We start from the raw sequence: 22,565 nt of genomic DNA on the forward strand, positions 1-22,565 counted from the left end.
GCTCCTCAAGCACTTTTTGTGCTTTATGAAGTGCACCACATTTGGCATACATGTTGACCAAGGCAAGGCCATGCACGATGTTTTCTTTCAGCAATCCCTCACTAACAATATCATCGGTAATTGCATCTAAGAGACACCCTCACATCGCATCCATGCCGAAAAAAGCCAAGAGCTTCTTGGCACTACCCAATTGGGCATATCCCACAATCAGTGCATTCCAAGAGTCGACATCCCACACAGGAAGCTTCTCAAGAACTTTTTTGGCTTTATCAAGTGCACTACATTTAGCATACATGTCGACCAAGCCAAGGCCATGCACGATGTTTTCTTTCAAGGACCTTGATTCACAATATCATCGAGATATCAACATGAATTTTTTTGTCCATATCAGCAAGTGCAAGTGTACATGATCGCTGTTGGCCCTTGCCTTCAAGATGCAAGCATATTTGATTGCATCGGAGAGACACCCTCACTTCGCATCCGCTGAAACAGTTGAGAGCTTCTTCGCCCTTCCCAAGTTGGGCATATCACGCAATAAGTGCACTGCAAGAGACGACATCCCGCACAGGAAGCCCCTCAAGATGCAAGCATATGTGATTGCATCTAAGAGACGTCCACCACCCTTGCTTGCTTATTCAAGCCATGTGGCCTGTTGGAATTGGGGTCTCCATAATAGACTAGAAAGATAGATAGGTTTGCCAAGTATTTGGAAAAAAATATTTATCAAGCTCTAGGTCTGTGTTTGCAAACACATAGTGCATACAAACAATTTGTGTATGCCGGCAAGTTGCCCCTTGGCCCCAAGCCCTCCATACACATCACCTATCATCACTCACATGCATGTCCTATCATCCCTCATGCACATGCAAGTGGAGTTTTCCTCTAGGAGGAGAGAGAGAGAGAGAGAGAGAGAGAGAGAGAGAGACCCTCAACTTTGATGATAACGCTCGAGCCTAGGATCAGAACGCAAGTAGAGAGAGAGAGAGAGAGAGAGAGAGAGAGAGAGAGAGAGAGAGAGAGAGACCCTCAACTTTGATGATAACGCTCGAGCCTAGGATCAGAACGCAAGTCTAGAGAGAGAGAGAGAGAGAGAGAGAGAGAGAGAGAGAGAGAGAGAGAGAGAGAGACTCTTCGACACCAGCATCAACCCAAGAGCGCAGATCGAGCAATTGTAACTGTTAATTACAGCCTGTTGTAGGGGTACTAAAAAACAATGGCACTGATGACAGACAACTATAATTCGGCTGCTGCTACAGGGGCCTAAAACAATAATGCTGATGGTGAGTTGGTTGATGGCACCGCTCTCATGGTAATAGGAATTGTCTAAGCTATGGCGTAGAGCTGATCAGGAACCAAGGCTATGAAGCGGGGGGAAGAGCTGCATGGTACGAAACTGGTAGTTAGGGGGAATACTTAGATCGCTGGCACTGCACCTACATAGGCTAGGGATGGTAAGTTGTAGGCTGGTGGTCCTCTACAAATGGCGGGCAACTATAGCTGCCATGGCTCTCTCTAAATAACGGACTCTCAAGGATGCGGCACCCTTGAGAGTCGTCCATGTGGCGTTAGTGTTTACCTGTTGGGCCGATGCAACAAGTCACTTTTCGGCACTTAGTTTTTTCGCAAGGCTCTTCATTTGCACAAAGGGCGATATGTTCAATCACAAAAATTGATTAAACATATTGGTTTATTCCCATGCAGGTATTGAACTCGCGTGCCCACGGTGAGAGGCATGAGTCAAACCACTAGAGTATAGACAGTGCTTGTCAACGGCCTGAGTTCAAACACTAATGGCGTTTAAACCAGGGGGGTTTAACCCTTTCAAAAAGGTGCCGGTTATCGATATACATGACTCCCTGCCACGTCGACAGAGAGTCCGATATCTAGCTCACACCGGTTACCATCACAGATTGCTGTAGAGTTTACTAAAGGGACTGAAAACAATAGCGCCAATTGTGAATTGGTTGATAGCGTCGATATGGCGCTAATGGGAGATGCATAAGCTATGGCACAAAGCTGAAGAGTCAAGGAAGGGAATGAGTTGAAAGGTCATGAAGGTAGCTGTAACGCACAAAGCTGTAACGTGGGCCGTGGAGGACATAGGGAGCAATATCATCAAATAAATTCGATATGAGGGTGCAAAGGATGAGTACTAGCCTAGGCCCTAACCTATCTTGACCACATCATATGTTATCTTCTGCAAAATGCTCTTTCCAAACAAAAGCCTACTTTGGTGACCACAACTAGCGTCGGCTTGCCTAGTCGGTCCACAGGCAGCAAATCCATAGTTGCGTGTGTATACACATGTTGAGGCCTGATTTGGTGTGGAAGAGGGTGGTATGCGCTTTTGAAAGGGTGCACACATGAAGCTTGAATGCAGTACTGCATGGAAAATAAGGAAGCTATTGCACAAGCTTCTTTGCGCCCACAATCTTTCCCTGCATAAGGAAATCTCTCTCTCACCCTCAAGCTTCACCCCTAATTTTTGAGCAACAGAGTCCTACTGTGTACAAAGCCCTACTATTATGCGTTTGATGTAGCGGCTTGCCACATCAGGTTCTTCTCCTGCTGCGGTTAACTTTCAACTGCATGTGCGCCCCCTTTGAGCATAGGTAGGTGACACTAGTGTCCTGGGTTGTTCAAAAGTCCAGCTTTTTCACTAGGATTCTATTGGCCTTCAATTTATTACGGATTTGAAATGCTTGGTTACATGACTAATAGTTACCTCTGCAAGTGCAAATTACTTTAGGTTTAGTATGCATATCCTTCAAGTTAAAACTTCAAGGTTTCAACCCATATGCCAGGATTCAAAGTAACCAAGGTGTTAGTTGTGTAGCTAGAGTGGGATGATGCAATTATGTTCAGCTGTGTGGCAGAAGGCAGTATTTACATGAAGTGACCAAATGCACGCATACACGCGCGTGCGTGTGTGTGTGTGTGTGTGTGTGTGTGTGTGTGTGTGTGTGAGTGAGAGAGAGAGAGAGAGAGAGGAAAATGTAAAATTCGTCTTTAACAATTTCAAGAGCTATCAAATAGCTCAAGATTGATGGATGTCTGAATCTTCTGGTCAACAATTAACTTTTCAAAGTCATCTTCCATACATCAACTCATATATTGAAGAAAGGCTAGTAACAAACCCTTTTGAAGCTTCTGCATCTCAAACAACATGAGAATGGCAACGCATTGACAAAAATGGAGAGTTAAGATGCTCAAGGTAGAAATGAGTAGACACACTGATTGAAATTTGGAGGAAAAAGAGTGAATGGAAGTTTATCAAGTCTCTGTTGTTGATAGTCAAAAGAGGTGCTTAAGGTCTCCCAATTGCAAACTTTGCTCATTCACGTTCTCTCGGTGAGTGTCGAGAGTTTAGATTGTGGTGTTTAGCTGAATAAAAATATTCCAAGAAAATTTCTGTAGATCATGTGATATTTTGTTGCTTTGAACTCTCATGTCACACTTTGATAGGACCAGAGCTGCACGTAATTGCAGCTCTGAAAGGGATAATTTTGAGCAATTCATTATCGGAGCTTTTTAGTCAGATGAGTTTGACCCATCATCAATATTGGAGCTGATAGCCGGAAGAATCCTAGCAAGTCAAAGAGAATAACTACATAAACTTTCTTGCCTCTCAAACTCTGATGCCAATTTCTCTAGCATCTGATCCATGTCTGTGATGACTTCTAGCTTGTTACAGATGGGCTTCACCGGTTCAAGCACATGCCATCCTTGCTGCAAATGATTAAATAATCATGTTAATTGAGGTCCTGACACAAACTGAACACTTGCACCAACCAGCCCACGAATACACCACACTGACATGGCAAAATACTCGACTTATTAAAGGCTCAAGCTACATGAATTAATGTCCTCTTCCTTGATCCATATAGCTTGCAGTATTCTTTCATTTTGGTGCTCGTTTGAAAGTTGAGGAACGTTTCAGTGTGAGCACTAACCCATGACCGTCAGAGTGATAGAACAGCTTATGACATTGAAGTGCAACCCCTGGTCCCCTAAAGAACTTAGATCTCCCCTTTCCGTTGAGATAGAGCATTTTGACAGCCAGCCCAATTAGACATAGCCTACAGTATATTTACACTCCAAAATAGACCTTTCAAACAAGCACAGAAACATACCTCCAGTGAGTGGGAAGACCGAAATGCAACAAAATGTTTGTCATAACCCACCATGTGCTCCTTGCTCAATTCAACAACCTGCAAAACGCTCAATATGCATCACAGGGTTGATACCTGCCCATATTTGAATAAATGAAAAGTTTTCAACTTCCACTCTAATCCCATGTAGTGAATACTCCCAAACAACCCAAATGTGCTATTCAGAGGGAAGCTATTTATTAGTTGAAAATGCCAAAAGCTTCAATGAAATGAAAACTCATTGCTTTGACATTACCTGCTTGAATGGGGCGTTATTGAGTTTAATGAGGTTGGTGTTAGAGTCTTCTGTGACGTGGACTAGTGTACCATTCACCAACGTGACTGGCTTGTCTCGAGTCTGAGACTCTCTACTCTTAACATTTTCGCAAGCTGTAGCTTCACTTGCCTTAAAGGAAACTTGCTTCTTCTTTGTCTGCCCAACTGCTTTTCCCTTCAGAAATGTTAAAGTGTAATGATTAGCATCTATCTTAACCATCAACTGATGGGGCTCTCCAGAGGCATCATAAACCTCAGAAAACTAAAATTGAACTGGGAATTAGCAATCCGCATGTCAAGCCTGCCATGCAGCATGAGCAGATTCACACAAGTCTTGTTTATGTATTTGTGTGTGTATTTGTCTTGGATTAAAGCTTTCTTTCTTTTGCATTTTTGGTTCAGCTATATTGTACTTTCTTAATTTATGGGATCTCTCTCTCTCTCTCTCTCTCTCTCTCTCTCACAAAAACACAATCTGAGTGCGAGTTTACATTGGTAAACTGTGCCCAAACTTATGCCATACACTCATAGCAGCATGACAAGCATGCACAGGCAGACCCAAGCATCTTCTTAGACTTTTCCTAGTGCAAATCCAGCGTACTCTTCATGTGAGGTTTGATAGAAAGCTAACCTCAATCGCTGCTTGAAGCTGTACGCTTTGCGTAGCGCAATATTCAGAGGTGGCCATCTGCTCCGAATCAATGTTACCTGTACTTTCGAAGCTGTGTTTGCAGCCTGCTTCAGATTGCAGCTCATAATCGAGACTTTTCTTTTCTGAATCAATGTGCGAAGCATTGGGATAGTCTGTAGTTTTTGGCTTGCTGGAGCATGCCCCCATGTCTGCGTCCAGTTGAGGGTCAATGTTACGTACTTCTGAGCAGAAAAGCTCACTGACCTGAGAAGTTTGGCCGAGAAGTCCTGCAAATGAAAACAAAAAAGGATCTCCACGCGATTCGTAATTAAATTTCCGAAGCTCCAAGTGCTGAAATTAGAACAAATTAGATCGATAAGCTTGCTTGATCGTGGCAAGGTTTGATCAGATCCAGGTTTAGCAGAAAGCAAGGTCGCCATTAAAGCTTGAAACTGCAGAAAAAATGACCTTTGCATATAAGGCGCGCTGCACGCTGGTCATGCAAAGCTGCATGTCTTCTCCGCATGCGGGATTTTCATGAGGATAATGTTATTGCGCATGTGAAGATAATGTGCAGGCGATGGCAGCTGTGGAAGGTGAGGGAGGAGCAGCAGCAGGTTGAATGGCGTCCGAGGAGCTGCAGTCTGCAAGCCTTGATCTTGCGGATTGGAGCGAAAAGAGGAGAGGTACAAATGAAAGCTGAGAGAGCGCGCAGAAGAATTTTGAAAACTTGAGTGCGCTGCCTGATTTTATTCAAACGGCGTGGAACTTTGGAAAGACTGCCATTTTTGAAAGGCATGATGATGTACATTACTTGAGTTATTCTTGAGAATATTCAGAGAGAACAGGAGCTCCGAGAGCTTACATTGTGTCGTTTAAGTGTTTACTCTCCTTGCATCATGTGTAGGAAATCGTGCATTGTCTTGGTCCATCTCTACACGATTTGCGAGGCACCTCGATCAATGTCGATGGCGGACTTACGGTCAAATTCAACTTGGAGCATGTTCGTATGTTCGTATGAGAGAGAGAGAGAGAGAGAGAGATGCCAGAAGCATAAACCAAGGTTACTTTTTTACGGGCATTTTGCCCGTTTTGGGGTATTATGTATGTTTTTAACCAGTGAAAATGTGAGGCACCCTTCAAAGATACACTAAAATGCCAACAAAATCATACAATCCTACAAATTTGAATGACAAGGGTGCCCGTCAAAAATCGACCCTATCGTAAACCTCCTCTATGTTTCAAATACTCACATGTCCATCATGCCTCTCACAATCTCTCTCTTAAAAGCATAAAATAGTCAAGATTACAACACCTTCGTGCTACTACTGCTACTGCTATTGCTACTGCTACTGCTACTGCTACTGCTACTACTACTACTACTACTACTACACACACACACACACATAAGTGTTGGGGAAAAGTGTGCCTAAGCTTAACCTTGAGCCAATTGAAAAACCAAATCACGCGCTTGAAGGAAGGAAGGAAGGGAAAAATGCACTTGGACATTTTAAGAAAGTAGAGTTAAATTGCAAAAAAACAAAAGTTAAATTGCAAAAAACTTGCTGGTTATTTTGTAAAATTTCCTCTTTGAATCTACCCTAAAGGGCATTTTGTATGTTTTGAAAAACTGACACACATCTATACTCTTTATAACGCAGCTTAAATTTTTCAAGGAAGGAGAGACCCTCCATGTGTCACTCTCTACTCACTGCTTCACTTAAAGAGAAAACCTCTATAAAATGCAAAAGGGAGAGTAAGATTGTAAGAATGTAAAATCAAAAGGACTTCTTTTTCTTTAGTAGTAGAAAGTGCTAGTCAAAAGACTTTCTCCTCTGCATAGAATAAATGTATTGTTTTAAATGTACATAAGAAAAAGGAAATAAGTTTAGTGGAGATTTTATTATTTAATGAGAATTTATTTTTTGAAGATATATTTGGTCTTTTTTTTCAAGAGGTTTTCTTCGAGACCAATATTGATATGTATATTTTTAAAAGTTTTTATTTCTTTAAAGAGATTGAAAAAAAACAACTTATGTGGTGTCGACTTGGGGTAGTTTGACGTTGAGAAAATACATGCAAATGAAAGAGTAGTTATCCATGTTATTGACCATGAGAGAGAGAGAGAGAGAGAGAGAGAGAGAGAGAGTCGCATTGCATGTGTGCGTGTACGTACACGTGCACACGAGAGAGAGAGAGAGAGAGAGAGAGAGATTTTCCTTTCGAGCTCATAGGGCTCCGTCTCACGAAGGACACCCTTCAAGCCCTTCAATTTTCTCGGGGAGGTTACTTAATATTTATGCGACTATCACATGAGTACAGCAAAAGGGGTTATTAATTTTTTTCTCACATTTTCACATATAAAAAGATACCATAAAATGTAATTGGAATATTTTTTTACATACTAAATTATTTGTCAAAAATTCATAGATAAAGAGTTTAAAAATAGTCCTTGACGCACGTGATATACAAAATTTATATTTAGTGACACACCAAGTCAAATTGCCAAGATAATATGGTTTTCTTAGAGTAATAGTGTATTTTCAAAAGGATAGCTAACATTTTTCACTCATAGAAAATAAATAAAATATCCAACAAAAATCAACCCTCACATTGGCACCCCAAATAGAGAGAGAGATTGCCCAGTTAATGTAGCTTTTACCAGTTCTTGGATATTTTGTCCTTTTTGTTTTTAAGAGTCAAACCATGGAAAATGCTTAAAACTCAATAAAATCTCTAAATTTTGATAGGCAAAGGTGCCTATCAACAATCAACCCCACACACACACACACGCGCATAGAGAAAAATGTTTTAGTGTCGAACGAATGACGAAGCAAGCAGAAGAGAGAAGAGGAGAAAGAGAGAATAAAATGTTTAAGAGTGTAAGAACAATCTAAAAAGACGTTAAAGTTACACAACAAGTCTTTAACACTTGAATATCTATGGAATGGAGGGAGAGAGAGAGAGAGAGAGAAAGAGAGAGAGAAGAAGAATAATAATAAAAAATTTAATCCCATAGGAACAATCCCAGAAGATATATATGGCAACTTGGTTTAGCAATGCTAGCAATGTTGATTATACATGTTAGGTAGTTAGCATGGTATGAAGAGATGAAAGTCGTCTGAAATCAATATAACAATAAAGCTTTTTTTTTAATGGAGTGGGTTCTAGAATTGGTTTCAACAATATGAACACAATTGAATTCAATGTCTCTACTCCATTCTCTTACTTACTTCTATCCTTGCGTCTTTTTTATAAGCAAGACATGGTAGAAGTGTACATCATAACTTCTTATATGGCAAGAAGACCATCTTTCCCTTGGTCTACCTAGAGTTGACAAAAGTGCTACCTAGTTGAGAAGTTTATAAGCAAGACATGGTAGAAGTGTACATCATAACTTCTTATATGGCAAGAAGACCATCTTTCCCTTGGTCTACCTAGAGTTGACAAAAGTGCTACCTAGTTGAGAAGTACAATTGGGTAAGCCAGCAAGTTTTTAAAGATGAAAGCCCATAATTGCTATAGTGTGTAATTATAAAACTTTTCATGTCTAAGAGTAAAGTTGTGAAAATATAAGGGCTCATAGTTTCCAATGTACCAAAAAAGCTTCAAGTTTCAAAGAGATGAGATGACGTTCTTTTAATATTAAGAATGTGATTACATCTATGCTTCTCTCTAGATACTTCTCTTGGATCTCTATCTATGTTCACAAGCATGGTAATGGTTTACGTCATCACCTAATCACAACAATATGTAAGCAGCTTAGTATAATAAGGTGCGCACTATTTGTTCATGTATACTTTCACATCATTTACATCTTAAAATGTGATAGAAATGAAAGCAAAGTAAGGTTGCTCAATTGTTTATTTTTGTAGGAGTTTTGGGCATTATGTTAAACTGAAGGACGTGGTGTAAAATTGAGGCTGTGTATAAAATCATGCATGCCATTGATCTCTATCTATCCTTATCCTCTAATTACAAAACCATATTCCTATTTGAGAGAGCAGATTGTATTCAACCAGCTTGAGCCTATTTACTTGCACACAATATTATACCAACAATTTGGCTTAATTGTTGCTCTATTAAATGTGTGATTGGACATTGAGGCAATGTAGGACAGCCTCTTTTTGTGTACACATTAGGTTCCTTGAAAACTTGAGAATATGAGTATCATACCCTACTTGAGTACACACACACACACACACACACACACACACACACACACACAAATACATACTACATATATGTATAAAGATATGCACATACATATATATACATGTGTGTGTGTGTATACACACACACACAGCCACACATACATGCATATATGTGTATTTGTGTATGTGTGTGTGTGTGTACATATATATATATTCTTATATCGAAATTTATCACATAGGTCTTGAAGCCTCTTGTTGTTGTTATAGTACAATAACTATGACATTTAAAACTTTTATCCTCCCTTCGTGCCCCCTCCAAACCCTCTCTCTCTCTCTCTCTCTCTCTCTCTCTCTCTCACACACACACACACACAAACACACACACACACACACATGTATTAGATGGATAGCAATTTGCATGGAGCTCATGTGTGCATACACGTATGACTTGTCAGAGTGGTATAGTTGTTGAAAAATTGGCACTGCGGTTAAGGTGATGACCTCAAGTCAATGCATGAAAAGGATGAGCAAACTCCTTTTTCTCATTCTCTATAAAGAAAAGTATAGATGGCTATGACTGCTCTCTCTCTCTCTCTCTCTCTCTCTCTCACTTGAGACCATCGAATAGATCTTTGAGATCTCATTGGACTGCTCCTACAACATTTTAAATTCTTCTTCTTTCAAGACACGTGCGCACGTGTGCGTGTATGTGTGTGTGTGTGTGTGTGTGTGTGTGTGTGAGAGAGAGAGAGAGAGAGAGAGAGAGAGAGAGTTAGAAGATGAAACAAAAATAACTTTATTCTCACCCAAATTGCTATTTATATCTTTTGGGATTGTTCCTATGGGATTAAAATTTTTATTATTCGTCTTCTTCTTTTCTCTCTCTCTCTCCTTCCTTTCCATAGATATTCAAGTGTTAAAGACTTGTTGTGTAACTTTAACGTCTTTTTAGATTGTTCTTACGTCCTTAAATATTTTATTCTCTCTTTCTCCTCTTCTCCCTTCTGCTTGTTGCGTCATTTCTCGACGCTAAAATATTTTTCTCTATATGTGTGGGGTTGATTTTTGATAGGCACCTTTGCCTATCAAAATTTAGAGAATTTATTGAATTTTAAGCATTTTCCATGGTTTAACTCTTAAAAACAGAAAGGACCAAATATTCAAGAACTGGTAAAAGGTACGGTAACTGAGACGGAGCCCTATGAGCTCAAAAGAAAAATCGCTCTCTCTCTCTCTCTCATGTGCACGTGCACGCACACACAGGCAATGCGACTCTCTCTCTCTCTCTCTCTCTCTCTCTCTCTCTCTCTCTAAAACATGGATAACTACTCCTTCATTTGCATGTATTTTCTCAAAGTGAAATTACCCCAAGTCGACACCACACGAGCTTTTTTTTTTTCAATCTCTTTATTGAAGTAAAACCTTTTTACACAAATATATCAATATTGGTCTTGAAAAAGACCTCTTGAAAAGAAAAAACCAAATATATCTTCAAAAATTAAATTCTCATTAAATAATAAAATCTTCACTAAATTTATCTTCTTTTTGTTATGTGCATTTAAACCAATAAGTTTATTCTATGTAGAGGAGAAAGTCTTTGACTTTCTATAACTAAAGCAATTTCTACTACTACAGAGAAAGAAATTCTTTTGATTTTACATTCGACAAAAGCTCAGCTTGTTGTTTCTTACAATCTTACTCTTCCTTTTGCATTTTAGAGAGGTTTTCTCTTAAGTGAAGCAGGGAGTGACACATGGAGGGTCTATCCTTCCTTGAAAAATTTAAGCTCCATTATAAAGAGTATCTAGAGACCCTCCATGTGTCACTAGCTGCTTCACTTAAGAGAAAACCTTTATAAAATGCAAAAGGGAGAGTTAGATTGTGAGAAACAACATGGAGCTTTTTCAGCTTTTGTCAGAATGTAAAATCAAAAGAACTTCTTTTTCTTTAGTAGGAGAAAGTGCTTTAGTCAAAAGACTTTCTCCTCTACATAGAATAAAGAGTATCTAGAGACCCATTATAAAGAGTATCTAGAGACCCTCCATGTGTCACTAGCTGCTTCACTTAAGAGAAAACCTTTATAAAATGCAAAAGGGAGAGTTAGATTGTGAGAAACAACATGGAGCTTTTTCAGCTTTTGTCAGAATGTAAAATCAAAAGAACTTCTTTTTCTTTAGTAGGAGAAAGTGCTTTAGTCAAAAGACTTTCTCCTCTACATAGAATAACTGTATTGGTTTAAATATACATAACAAAAAGGTGATAAATTTAGTGGAGATTTTATAATTTAATGAGAATTTAATTTTTGAAGATATATTTCATTTTTTCTTTTCAAGAGGTTTTTTCAAGACTAGTATTGATATATATTTTTTCAAAAGTTTTTATTTCTTTAAAGAGATTGAAAAAAAAAAACAGCTCGTGTGGTGTCGACTTGGGGTAGTTTGACTTTGAGAAAATACATGCAAATGAAGTAGTTATCCATGTTATTGACCATGAGAGAGACAGAGAGTCGCATTGCATGTGTGTGCGTGTACGAACACGTGCACACGAGAGAGAGAGAGAGAGAGAGAGAGAGATTTTCCTTTCGAGCTCATAGGGCTCGGTCTCACCAAGGACACCCTTCAAGCCCTTCTATTTTCTCGGGGAGGTCACTTAATATTTATGCGACTATCACGTGAGTACAGCAGAAGGGGTTATTAATTTTTTTTCTCACATTTTTACATACAAAACGGTACCATAAAATGTAATTGAATTTTTTTTACATACGAAATTATTTGTCAAAAATTCACAGATAAAGAGTTTAAAAATAGTCCTTGACGCACGTGATATACAAAATTTATATTTAGTGACACACCAAGTCAAATTGCCAAGATAATATGGTTTTCTTAGAGTAATAGTATATTTTCAAAAGGGTAGCTAACATTTTTCACCCATAGAAAATAAATAAAATGTCCAACAAAAATCAACCCTCACATTGGCACCCCAAATAGGGAGAGAGATTGCCCAATTAACATACCTTTTACCAGTTCTTGGATATTTTGTCCTTTTTGTTTTTAAGAGTCAAACCATGGAAAATGCTTAAAACTCAATAAAATCTCTAAATTTTGATAGGCAAAGGTGCCTATCAACAATCAACCCCACACACACACACACACACACGCATAGAGAAAAATGTTTTAGTGTCGAACGAATGACGAAGCAAGCAGAAGGGAGAAGAGGAGAAAGAGAGAATAAAATGTTTAAAGGTGTAAGAACAATCTAAAAAGACGTTAAAGTTACACAACAAGTCTTTAACACTTGAATATCTTTAATAAAGACTTTAAAGTTACACAACAAGTCTTTAACGCTTGAATGGAAGGGGAGAGAGAGAGAGAGAGGAAGAAGAATAATAAAAAATTTAATCCCATAGGAACAATCCCAAAAGATATATATAGCAACTTGGGTGAGAATAAAGTTATTTTTGTTTCATCTTCTAACTCTCTCTCTCTCTCTCTCTCTCTCTCTCTCACACACACACACACACACACACACACATTCAAAAGTTCAAGACCTTAGAGAGAGAGAGAGAGAGAGAGAGAGAGAGAGAGTGACCAATCATTGACTTGAGGTCATCACTTCTACCGTAGTGCCAATTTTTCAACTGCTATACCACAATGACAAGTCATATGTGTATGCACACATGAGCTCCATGCAAACTGCTATCCATCTAATACATGTGTGTGTATGTGTGTGTGTGTGTGTGTGTGTGTGTGTGAGAGAGAGAGAGAGAGGGGGGGGGGGGACGAAGGGAGCATAAAAGTTTTGAATGTCATAGTTATTGTACTATAACAACAACAAAAGGCTTCGAGACCTATGTGACAAATCTTCGATATAAGAATATAGATATGTATACACACACACACACACACACACACACATATATATATATGTATATGTGTGTATACATATACATACATACATACATACATATATATATATATATATATATATATATACACACACACACACACACACACACACACACACGCACACATACACATATATACATGTATGTGTGTGTGTGTGTGTATCCTCAAGTAGGGTATGATACTCATATTCTCAAATTTTCAAGAAACCTAATGTGTACACAAAAAGAGGTTCTCCTACACGACACATTTAACAGAGCAACAATTAAGCGAAATGGTTGGTATAGTATAGATTGTGCACAAGGAAATAGGCTCAAGCTGATTGAATACAATCTACTCTCCCAAAGAGGGATATGGTTTTGTAATTAGAGGATAAAGATAGATAGATATCAATGGCATGCATGATTTTACACCACGTCCTTCAGTTTAGCATAATGGCCAAAACTCCTATAAAAATAAACAATTGAGCAACCTTACTTTGCTTTCATTTCTATCACATCAAAAGAAGCAAATGATGTGAAAGTGTACATGAACAACTAGTGTACACTTTATCCTACTAAGCTGCTTATGTATTGTTGTGATTAGGTGATGATGTAAACCATTACCATGCTTGTGAACGTAGATAGAGATCCAAGAGAAGCATCTAGAGAGCAGCACAGATGTAATAACATTCTTAGTATTAAAAGAACGTCATCTCATCTCTTTGAAGCTTGAAGTTTTTTTGGTACATTGGGAACAATGAGCTCGTATATTTTCACAACTCTACTCTTAGACATGAAAAGTTTTATGATTACACACTGTAGCCATTATGGGCCTTCATCTTCAAAAACTTGCTGGCTTACCCAGTTTGTATTTCTCGAATTGGTAGCACTTTTGTCAACTCTAGGTAGACCAAGGGAAAGATGGTCTTCTTGCCATATAAGAAATTATGATGTACACTTCTACCATGTCTTGCTCATAAGAAGATGCAAGGATAGAAGTAAGTAAGAGAGTGGAGTAGAGACATTGAATTCAATTGTGCTCCTATTGTTGAAACCAATCCTAGAACCCACTCCATTTATAAAAAAAACTTTATTGATACATTGATTTCATACGGCTTTCATCTCTTCACACCATGCTAACTTACCTAATATGTATAATCAACATTGGTAGCATTGCTAAACCAAGATACACTAGAAGAAGTTTTTTTAATAAATGGAGTGGGTTCTAGGATTGGTTTCAACAATAGGAGCACAATTGATTTCAGACGGCTTTCATCTCTTCACACCATGCTAACTTACCTAATATGTATAATCAACATTGGTAGCATTGCTAAACCAAGATACACTAGAAGGAGGAGACTCTCTCTCTCTCTCTCTCTCTCTCTCTCTCTCTCTCTCTCTCTCTACCACATTAGAAGTAGAGCACTCCTAAGTTTTTTTAGCAAGGGTTAGAACCTTATGAAAAACAATGTCTATGAGAAGCTCCCAAGCTTGGTATCAAAGAATGATTTGTAGAATCTTACATATATTTATGTTTGTTAGAATCTTCAAGAGGTTGTGTAACTCATTACTTTTAGAAATGCAAGAGAATATACATGTAGGAATAGAGTATTGATAGGCATGTTTCTTTGGCCGCAGCAACGCGCGGGTCACATACTAGTATATATATAGACATGGGAATGTGAGAGAGTGCACAAAAAGGTGTGAGAGAAGGACATAGTGACAAGATTGGATACATAAAAGTTAGCTTAGACTAGGAGAGGGGAAAATCACAAAACTATTGACCAAAATCTAAACCCTCAAGTGAATTGACACTCTCTACATCTTCTACATCTTGGGTAGTTATTGACAATAGCTTAGTGCTGAAAATTAGAGGCCTATCTTTACATAAAGTTGTATGACCAACTACAAGAGATTATTCCACTTATTGAAAACTTCTATAGCTTGATATGTACAAAATGAGCCCAGACTGCTTGCTTATTGGTAAAAATAAAATAACTATTGAACACTAAGACGAGATTGCTTGACTATTGAAATTAAAATGATTGATATCTTGACATCGACAAAGGAATTAATCATTACAAAGCCCAACTACCTTCTACAAATATTGATGCTAACAACATGCAACACAAAAGTCACGTAAGGCAAACAATACCATAACGTTGCTTCTATCGAGGATATCAACTATCCTCAATTGCTTTTAATAGAGACATCAACTAGTTCGTGATCAACTAGTTCGTGATTGATAAAAGACAAAGAGAAGGTTTTAAAAAAAGCAAAAGAACCTCCCAAGCATCCGATGGGTAGCTTATGTTGGTTGACCCTTGAAAGTTAAAAGATATGGATTATAAACCTTGCTAGTGTGTGTAGTGGTTGTCTCATGGTCAACAAAATTTTCTTGGGTACCAGTTTCTTTTCTTGATCTACAAGGGTTGTCATAATAACTAATATCTAATTCTCCTAAATGATATTCTCATGTTAAACTGATCATTTAATATGGGGAAGTGCTAGGGGGGAAAAGCTAGAATATTGGTTGAGCTGGCAAACCGGCCACAGTAGGGATCCAAAGGGGGGGGGCATCTGCAAAAGAGCAAGGTGCAACAATGGGCTTAAAAGACCCTAAGGTTCAGCCCATTAAGACTTCCAAAATGCTAAGGTTCCAAAATTCAAAGGTTGTGTCCAAAGGTCATCACTAGGAAAATTGGATGCTTTGTGTGTGTACGAAAAAGTCTTCATGCATCCCTACATAGGAGGGGGCGAGTCCTAGAAGTAGGAGATAAGAGAGAAACACACACACACACACACACACACACACACTCACAAGCTCCTTTACAAAAAGGGAAAGAGGGACACATGTCAGCTCCCTAGCCCAAATGCCCACAAGGTGTACTCAAATCCTATTGGATGGCAATGGAGGTGGACCAATGAGAATTAGGCTAGAGTAAATCTAGTTTATTAATTTAAAAACACTTAATAAAAGAACCAATAAGAATTGAGCTCTCTAGAAGATTATTGGACAGTCTCCCAAGGGGTCCAATGAGCATTCAACAACCCAATGTCTTGCCTGATTCCTATTGGCAGGGAGACAAAGGGGCCAATGAGAGTTTATTAGCATTAATTAATTACCTAAATCTCTCACAAAAGGGGAAAGGGGAACACATGTCAAAAGGTGTGCGCGTCTGTCGGACGTGTCAATGCAAGGGACTTGCCGTACACTGTGTGCGAGCAACAAATGGCTGCAAGCACACAACCAGACTAATCTAGCAAGCTCAAGAGAGCAATGGTGTGTCACTCACCGCCCTACGCTCGTCTTCGTGGAGGATTCCTCGTCGTGAAGAAGAAGGAGCTACCGTCGTGCCGCGCTCAACTGCCTCGCCGCCGTCGTGTTGTCATTGCAATGATCGATTGCACACTCTCTCTCTCTCACGCATACACACACACACACAAGGAGATGAGAAGAAGAAGAAGATGGAGATGGAGCAAGAGCACTCTTCAATTGCACAAATGAGAGAATGAGTGACTTTTAGGTTTAGGTGACTTTTATATGAGCTTGCCCATTCACACTTGGGCGCCCATGCTTAGCCAACTAACCCTTGAACGTTCCAGTTAGAGTGCACCTCTCATCGGCGATCACTCTTACCCTTTTCCTATTGGAGCGACAAGCCCGGCCCATGACTACTAGAAGTGGACGTCGGTGGTTAACATGCCCCCCTTCCTGATGTAGATTCCTTCCTCAGAATATAACAGTGCAGCATCGGGATCCACGATAGGAGTACCTGTGTCTGAAGAAAAAAAACATTATGAAAGCTCAAAGGCAGCATGTGCAGGCATGCAATAAGTGAGATGCATACATGATATTCTAGGAAATGCAAAAACAAATTCATGAATTGTAACATTGCCAACTAGAACAAGTGTAGTACATGAATAAAATGCAATTGAGTTAGGGTCTATTAGGTCGACTCTAAGAGAAGTACACAAGAGCTAGGGCTAAAGTAAGTACTAGATTGACCAACGTTAATTACAAAATATCGACTAAAGAGACGTAGTTAACCTAAGAATGCTCGTCCCGGTCTAAGGACTAGTGATCTTGTCACTTATACCACTTAAGTGTGATCAACATAAAATACAAGGAATTTTGTGCTATTTGCTTTCTATTTTCTTTTTCTCTCTTTTTTTTTTCTTTTTTGTTGTTGTCGTAGTTGCTACAAGTAGCTGGGGGGCAACAAAAAGCATAACACCTAGTTAGATAGCATGAACAATACTTCAAAAGAGAGAGAAATTAAGCAATTGACAACTGTTAAGGCGGTTACGCCGCTAGCGGAAGCTAAATAGCGAGAACTCAACCAACAAAAGAATTTGTCAGACGAGGACGGAGCTTGACCCGCAGGCGCATGGAAACAACTAGGTGGGTGTCAAATCACCTACTCGACCTTCTAATGACAATCACTACTAAGGAAATCAAATCTAAGTTCTAAAATACGCAAGTGACTGAAATCCGTACTACGAACGAATGCTATACGAAACAGGATCTAGAATCATTGAATCGATCTCAAACTCAAGGGGAAGTCTATACACTAGGTAAGAACAACACCCTAAAGACTTGAACTGCAAAATCAACCTATAACCACTCCGTGCGGCAAACGCGTATGAAGACAGGCCGAAAAATACAGGTGACCGAAACTTGACCCCGATGGTACTAATGCGTAGCTCTACTCGTTGTGGTTCTATAGATATGCTGCACGCTCTATTCCGACACACGAGTTGGAAGAAAACTCACACCAAAGCTCGTAGGAACTTACCACACGTAGAAGCCGATAGCGCACACTCTTGGTATCTGTGCGTAGCTCTCACCGTTGCTAACACAATGGCGGTGTCGCTTCTCCAATGGCGGCCCCGTAGCTCGCGTAGCAAGGAGATAAGACTCTCTCTCTCTCTCTCTCTCTCTCTCTCTCAGACACAGTCACGGTGCTCAAAAACTCACTTTGATTAATAATTGAATCTCCTTAGGTTACAAAAACTTTGGCTTATATACCTCAGCCTTGGAGGTGAGAACATCTCTAATTATTTACATCAACAGGTGAAATTACTTCGGGATTACAAGATGGAAACTCAATTGAGTCCCGTTACTTAATGAATGGCTCAAATCAAAATTAATGTCGGAAAGACATTTATTACAATCAATGGTTACAAAATGATGGGTGTGAGCAAAAATGTGGGTGTGATCCTCTGTTGGCTCAACACTCCCCCCCTCCGCGTTCATGTCGTCCCTGACATGACTTTTAGGCTTGGTCAATAGAGTTCTGTCGTCTTGAGCATCTGCAAATGTGATTCGTAGCGTAGGTTGCCGATGGTCAAGGTTGGGCCGAATATTTTGCTTTCGTGAGTGAAAAAGCCGGTGTAGAAAGCTTCTTCGAATGTTTGCATGTGGAAGCTAGGCAAAAACATAATTCTTTGGTATAAGAGATGTAACACCTTTGGTGATGGCTGCAATGAAAGATCATACATCATATCCGTCACTCTGTCGGCCGTCGATAGTAGACTCGAGGTCGTGGCTTTATCTGGCGCGAACACTTCAATGCATGCTAAGAGAGTCCTGCAGATTTTCTTTAGCATCTGACACGAAAGGTCAGGAGAGCCAGTAAAGAGTTTGATGGTGCCCGTTAGGGTTTTCACCATGTAGGCTTTACCTATTCTCTCACCTGCCTTTGGTCCTGGCATCCTTGGGTAATTAAGCCAATTTGGCTTCTTTTCTGCAATCCTGCCATGCTCTTTCCAGCTTCTGACTCTTGGCACCGGGCAGAAGGTTGCATCCTCCCGAATCTCCTTTGGAGCCTCTACCAAGTAGATGAGGTAGGCTGGGTATTTGTTCAGCCAACCTTTCCTCCATCTAGGTTGAAAATCTACAATCTTCTTTGATTGTTCATCCTTTGTGATGTCGCCTTCGTAAAGAGCGACATACTGCTCCTCCTCTATTCTCTTTTTCGTCTTTATCACTTCAAATTTCATCAGAGGGAAAGGCAGGCTGGGTTGCATCCACTCTTCATGGAGCACTTTTGTGTCTAAACCTTGAAGTCTAATGGAGATGAGGAGTCTCCTTTCCCATTCCATTTCCGCCTTGGCACTTTCCTCTGTTGACTTTTCTATTTGGTCCTGGAGCCTTTGTTCTTCTTCTTCAGAGATTCCCGAAGTCGAGACCACTTCTTGAACTGGGGCTGGATCTTCAATTTTGGTTGCCTCTCCAGTTTCTGGTAGCTCTATAGCTGCTCCCCCTTGTGGTGGCTCTGTTTCTCTTCTTTGTTGCTCTTGGAGGTCTTGGAGCTGTTTGCGGAGGGCCTCATTTTCTGTCCTTAGTGTTTGGTTTTCTGATGTGAGCCTCTCCTCTGCAGCCAATGATCCCTCCGCCATGTGCAATCTTTGCACTTGCTCTAACCTTAGCTCTCTTTGCAAACTTCTGACCTGATCTTCCAGAGCTGGTACGAGGGCTCCCTCTTGTTCTGTTCCTGCTCTGCTAGCTCTAGGGGTTGTCCTGAGTCTCGTGATTGTCCTTTCTTGAAGTTCGACTCTTTCCCTTAGCTCAATGAGCTCATCCTTGGCTGCCTCCAGCTCATCTTCTATTCGCTCCTTTGCTTCCTGTGAACTTGTTACCTCTCTTGAAGCTTCGGCTAGTTGGAGTATCAAGCCGTCTCTCTCGTTTTCTGCGTCGTAGAGTGATGCTTTATGACTTTCAGATTCAGTCATAGCATTCTCTAACTTCTTCTGCAACTCTGCTTCCTTTTGTTTTGCTGTCTCAAGTGCTACTTCCTTTGCTCTGGATCTTTCTTTAATCTTGCTGAGCAGTTCATGCACCATGTGCATGTCTTTTTCATCTTCATCTGTCAACTTGACAGCTCTTTCTACCACCACCTCCAATGGCTTCGGCTCTTCTAGTATGTTCTGTTCGTCCATTTTCTCTTTACTCTCCTTTGTACCCTTTGTCTTTTCCTTCGTCCCTTCCGATCATCTTGTTTCCGTAGGGATATCCCATAAACTGCCTCCAGGGCCTCCTCTTCACTGTATCCGATCGCTACCAGATCCTCATAATCATCTTTCTTTTGCTGAACTGGATCTATCTCCTTTTCCTTGGTCCCGGCCTCCGGCTTTTCCATAACTTCTGTTTCTATTTCTATTGTGGTTTCCTCCACAATAATTTCCGTCTTCTTCGGGCTTGGTACAACAGTAAAAGAGGGCTGATTGTCCTCAGTCATCTTGGCTTTCCCTTTGTTTGCTTGCCCGTCTTTCTCTTGGGGTTCAGTAGACTCATCTACTTTCTTCTTCCCCTTGTCGTCCTTTTGCAGCTCAGCTTTTAAAAGCTGTACTTCCTCTTCAGTATAAGGCTCGACAGGTTGCTGCTTCAGTATGGCCTCCGACTCCTCATAAGCTCTAATATATTGATCATATTGATCAACATGTGGCCTGGCTGAGCTGGTTCCGACTTTACTGGGGTCTGGCACCCACATTTCTTCGAAGTCCCCCTTTAGAGCTCTTTCCGCTCTAAACTGCTCTACCAGCCTTTCCATTCTTGCGGCTTTTTGACTTTTGGTTTGCTTGGGATCAGCCTTCTTCTTCACTTTCTTCTTGAGCGGCTCGTCCATAGCCTCTTCAGGTTCTGAAACTATTTCTAGTTTTCGGCGTGCTCTTGTGGACGCCCTCTTGGATACTTCTTGCTGTTCTTTCTCTTCATCGGCTTCTCTAAGCCACTCATTCTGGGAGGGAACCCGTGGCTCTTGATCCCTAGCTCCAATAGCTTCATAAGCTATTCTTGTTAGGATTTCTCCTCCTCCTATGTACTTTGGCTTCTGGTTGTGCATGGCGATTACTTGTTCGTGGATGTATTGAGCATAATTCACCTCTTTTGGCATGTTGCTCTTCAGTGCCCATGTGATGGTTGTTGCAATGGCATGGGGTGGTGTAGTATACTTCTGCGGTCTTTTACTGCACACATGGAAAAACTGGTTGTATAATCGGCAAAGGGTTGCCGCTCGTTGATCTGCCATATCTCCGTAGGTTGTATTTTGTTTCTTTGATCCATAGACCTCTATGGCCTCCCTTCTTTCTCTGACAGAACTCCCTTTGTTGTGCAGCTTCAATGCATCTGCAATGAGCTGTGGAGTGATCTGTACTTCAATTGTTTCTCCATCCATGGTTGTCAACGTGGCTTTCCCATCGTTCTGAATGGATGTTGCCAACTCATACACTCTTCTTGTGTCTACACCTGATGGTCTCGAGGTGAAGAACCTGTGTAAGTCAGCCTTTTCCAGGTATCTGCTTATGTTCTCTGATCTGCTATAATCCACTAATTCTCGTGGGATCATAGGTACATCGACCGATTGCCCTTGAGGATCTCTGAAAGTCCCCTGGTAGATCTTTATTCCCTCTTTTTCTAATACTGCTTCCTCCACCCAAGTCTTGGTTGGCTTTAGGGTTTCTGTTGGAATATCAAAAGGTTCTGCTTCTGCAAGAGCGTCCTTGATGGTTGGTCTTTTTCTCTTAGTTGCCGATGACTTAGCGGAATCCATGGATCCTGTAACTCCAATTTCATAAGTTAGCGTCTTTTTAGTACTGAAGGCCGAAATGAAGCTTTTAACTATTCAAATGACTTGAAAATTGAAACATGAGCTATTCAGGGCCTAAGGATGCAATGTAGGTGAAAAAATTATGCAAACTGGCTCAAAAACATGCTTGAGACATCATACGCGTATGATGTCTTTTGTGTCAGAATGACTTCATATTGGTTGTGCTTGTAGCTGATAGTGTATACATGAGTATCATATGCTTGGATTTGAGTTTGGATCCCATTTGGTCAAGTTTTGGCCAGTTCAGTCCAGTTCAGGCTCTTGGCAAAATTTTGAAAGGGAAATGGATTTTATGATCCAAATTGGGTAAAACTTGGTGGATTACTTTCAAATGGCATGTAGAACACTTCTGTTTGGTGGTTGAAGCCTTGAGGTGCCAAAATCACATAGTGAGACATCATACGCGTATGATGTCTTTTAGTGCATTTTTGGACCAATTTTCTCTATAAGCTTGGTTTTGGCTTTAGATAGGCTTATTCAGTGGATTTATCAAGTTTGGGTAGAATTTGGACTAAAAATGGCTCTGGAGACATCATACGCGTATGATGTCTTTTTTGTCAATTTTTCATGGGATTGGTTCTGTGGACTCCCCATGTGCTAGTGAAGGACTGTTTATACTCAAATCTTGGTTTGGACTTGAATATGTTGGATTTGGGACAAAAATAGGCTTTGTATGAAGGATTTTCTCTTAATTGGGCTAATGGGGTGATCCACTTGACCAAATGGTTCCAAACTTCATATGTAGCATGTATTAGATATATATAATGGATGTATGATGACAAATGAGCATTTTTGGCTCTGTAAGTGCAAATAGACATTATACGCGTATGATGTCTTTTGTGTCAAAATGGTGCTTTT

At 40.2% G+C, this 22,565-nt stretch overlaps 1 protein-coding gene across 2 annotated transcripts; it reads right to left on the reverse strand.

Annotated features, from left to right (window-relative positions):
- Positions 1-2,983: 2,983 nt before the first annotated feature.
- Positions 2,984-5,837, reverse strand: LOC147433788 (uncharacterized). 2 transcript variants are annotated; one of them, XM_086489806.1, is made up of 5 exons: positions 5,527-5,837; positions 5,059-5,345; positions 4,408-4,602; positions 4,134-4,211; positions 2,984-3,729 (listed from the first exon to the last, which is right to left on the reverse strand). In XM_086489806.1, exons 1-5 carry the CDS (start codon positions 5,582-5,584, stop codon positions 3,595-3,597), a joined length of 753 nt encoding a protein of 250 aa, XP_086345932.1. In that variant the 5' UTR covers positions 5,585-5,837; the 3' UTR covers positions 2,984-3,594. The 2 variants fall into 2 exon arrangements, with proteins under 2 accessions (XP_086345932.1, XP_086345931.1); XM_086489805.1 differs by having other exon boundaries at positions 5,059-5,409; positions 5,527-5,830.
- Between the last annotated feature and the right edge of the window lie 16,728 nt (positions 5,838-22,565).

This window comes from Adiantum capillus-veneris, chromosome 19 (genome assembly GCF_014529385.1).
Source record: "Adiantum capillus-veneris isolate H3 chromosome 19, ASM1452938v2, whole genome shotgun sequence".
Lineage (NCBI taxonomy): Eukaryota > Viridiplantae > Streptophyta > Polypodiopsida > Polypodiales > Pteridaceae > Adiantum > Adiantum capillus-veneris.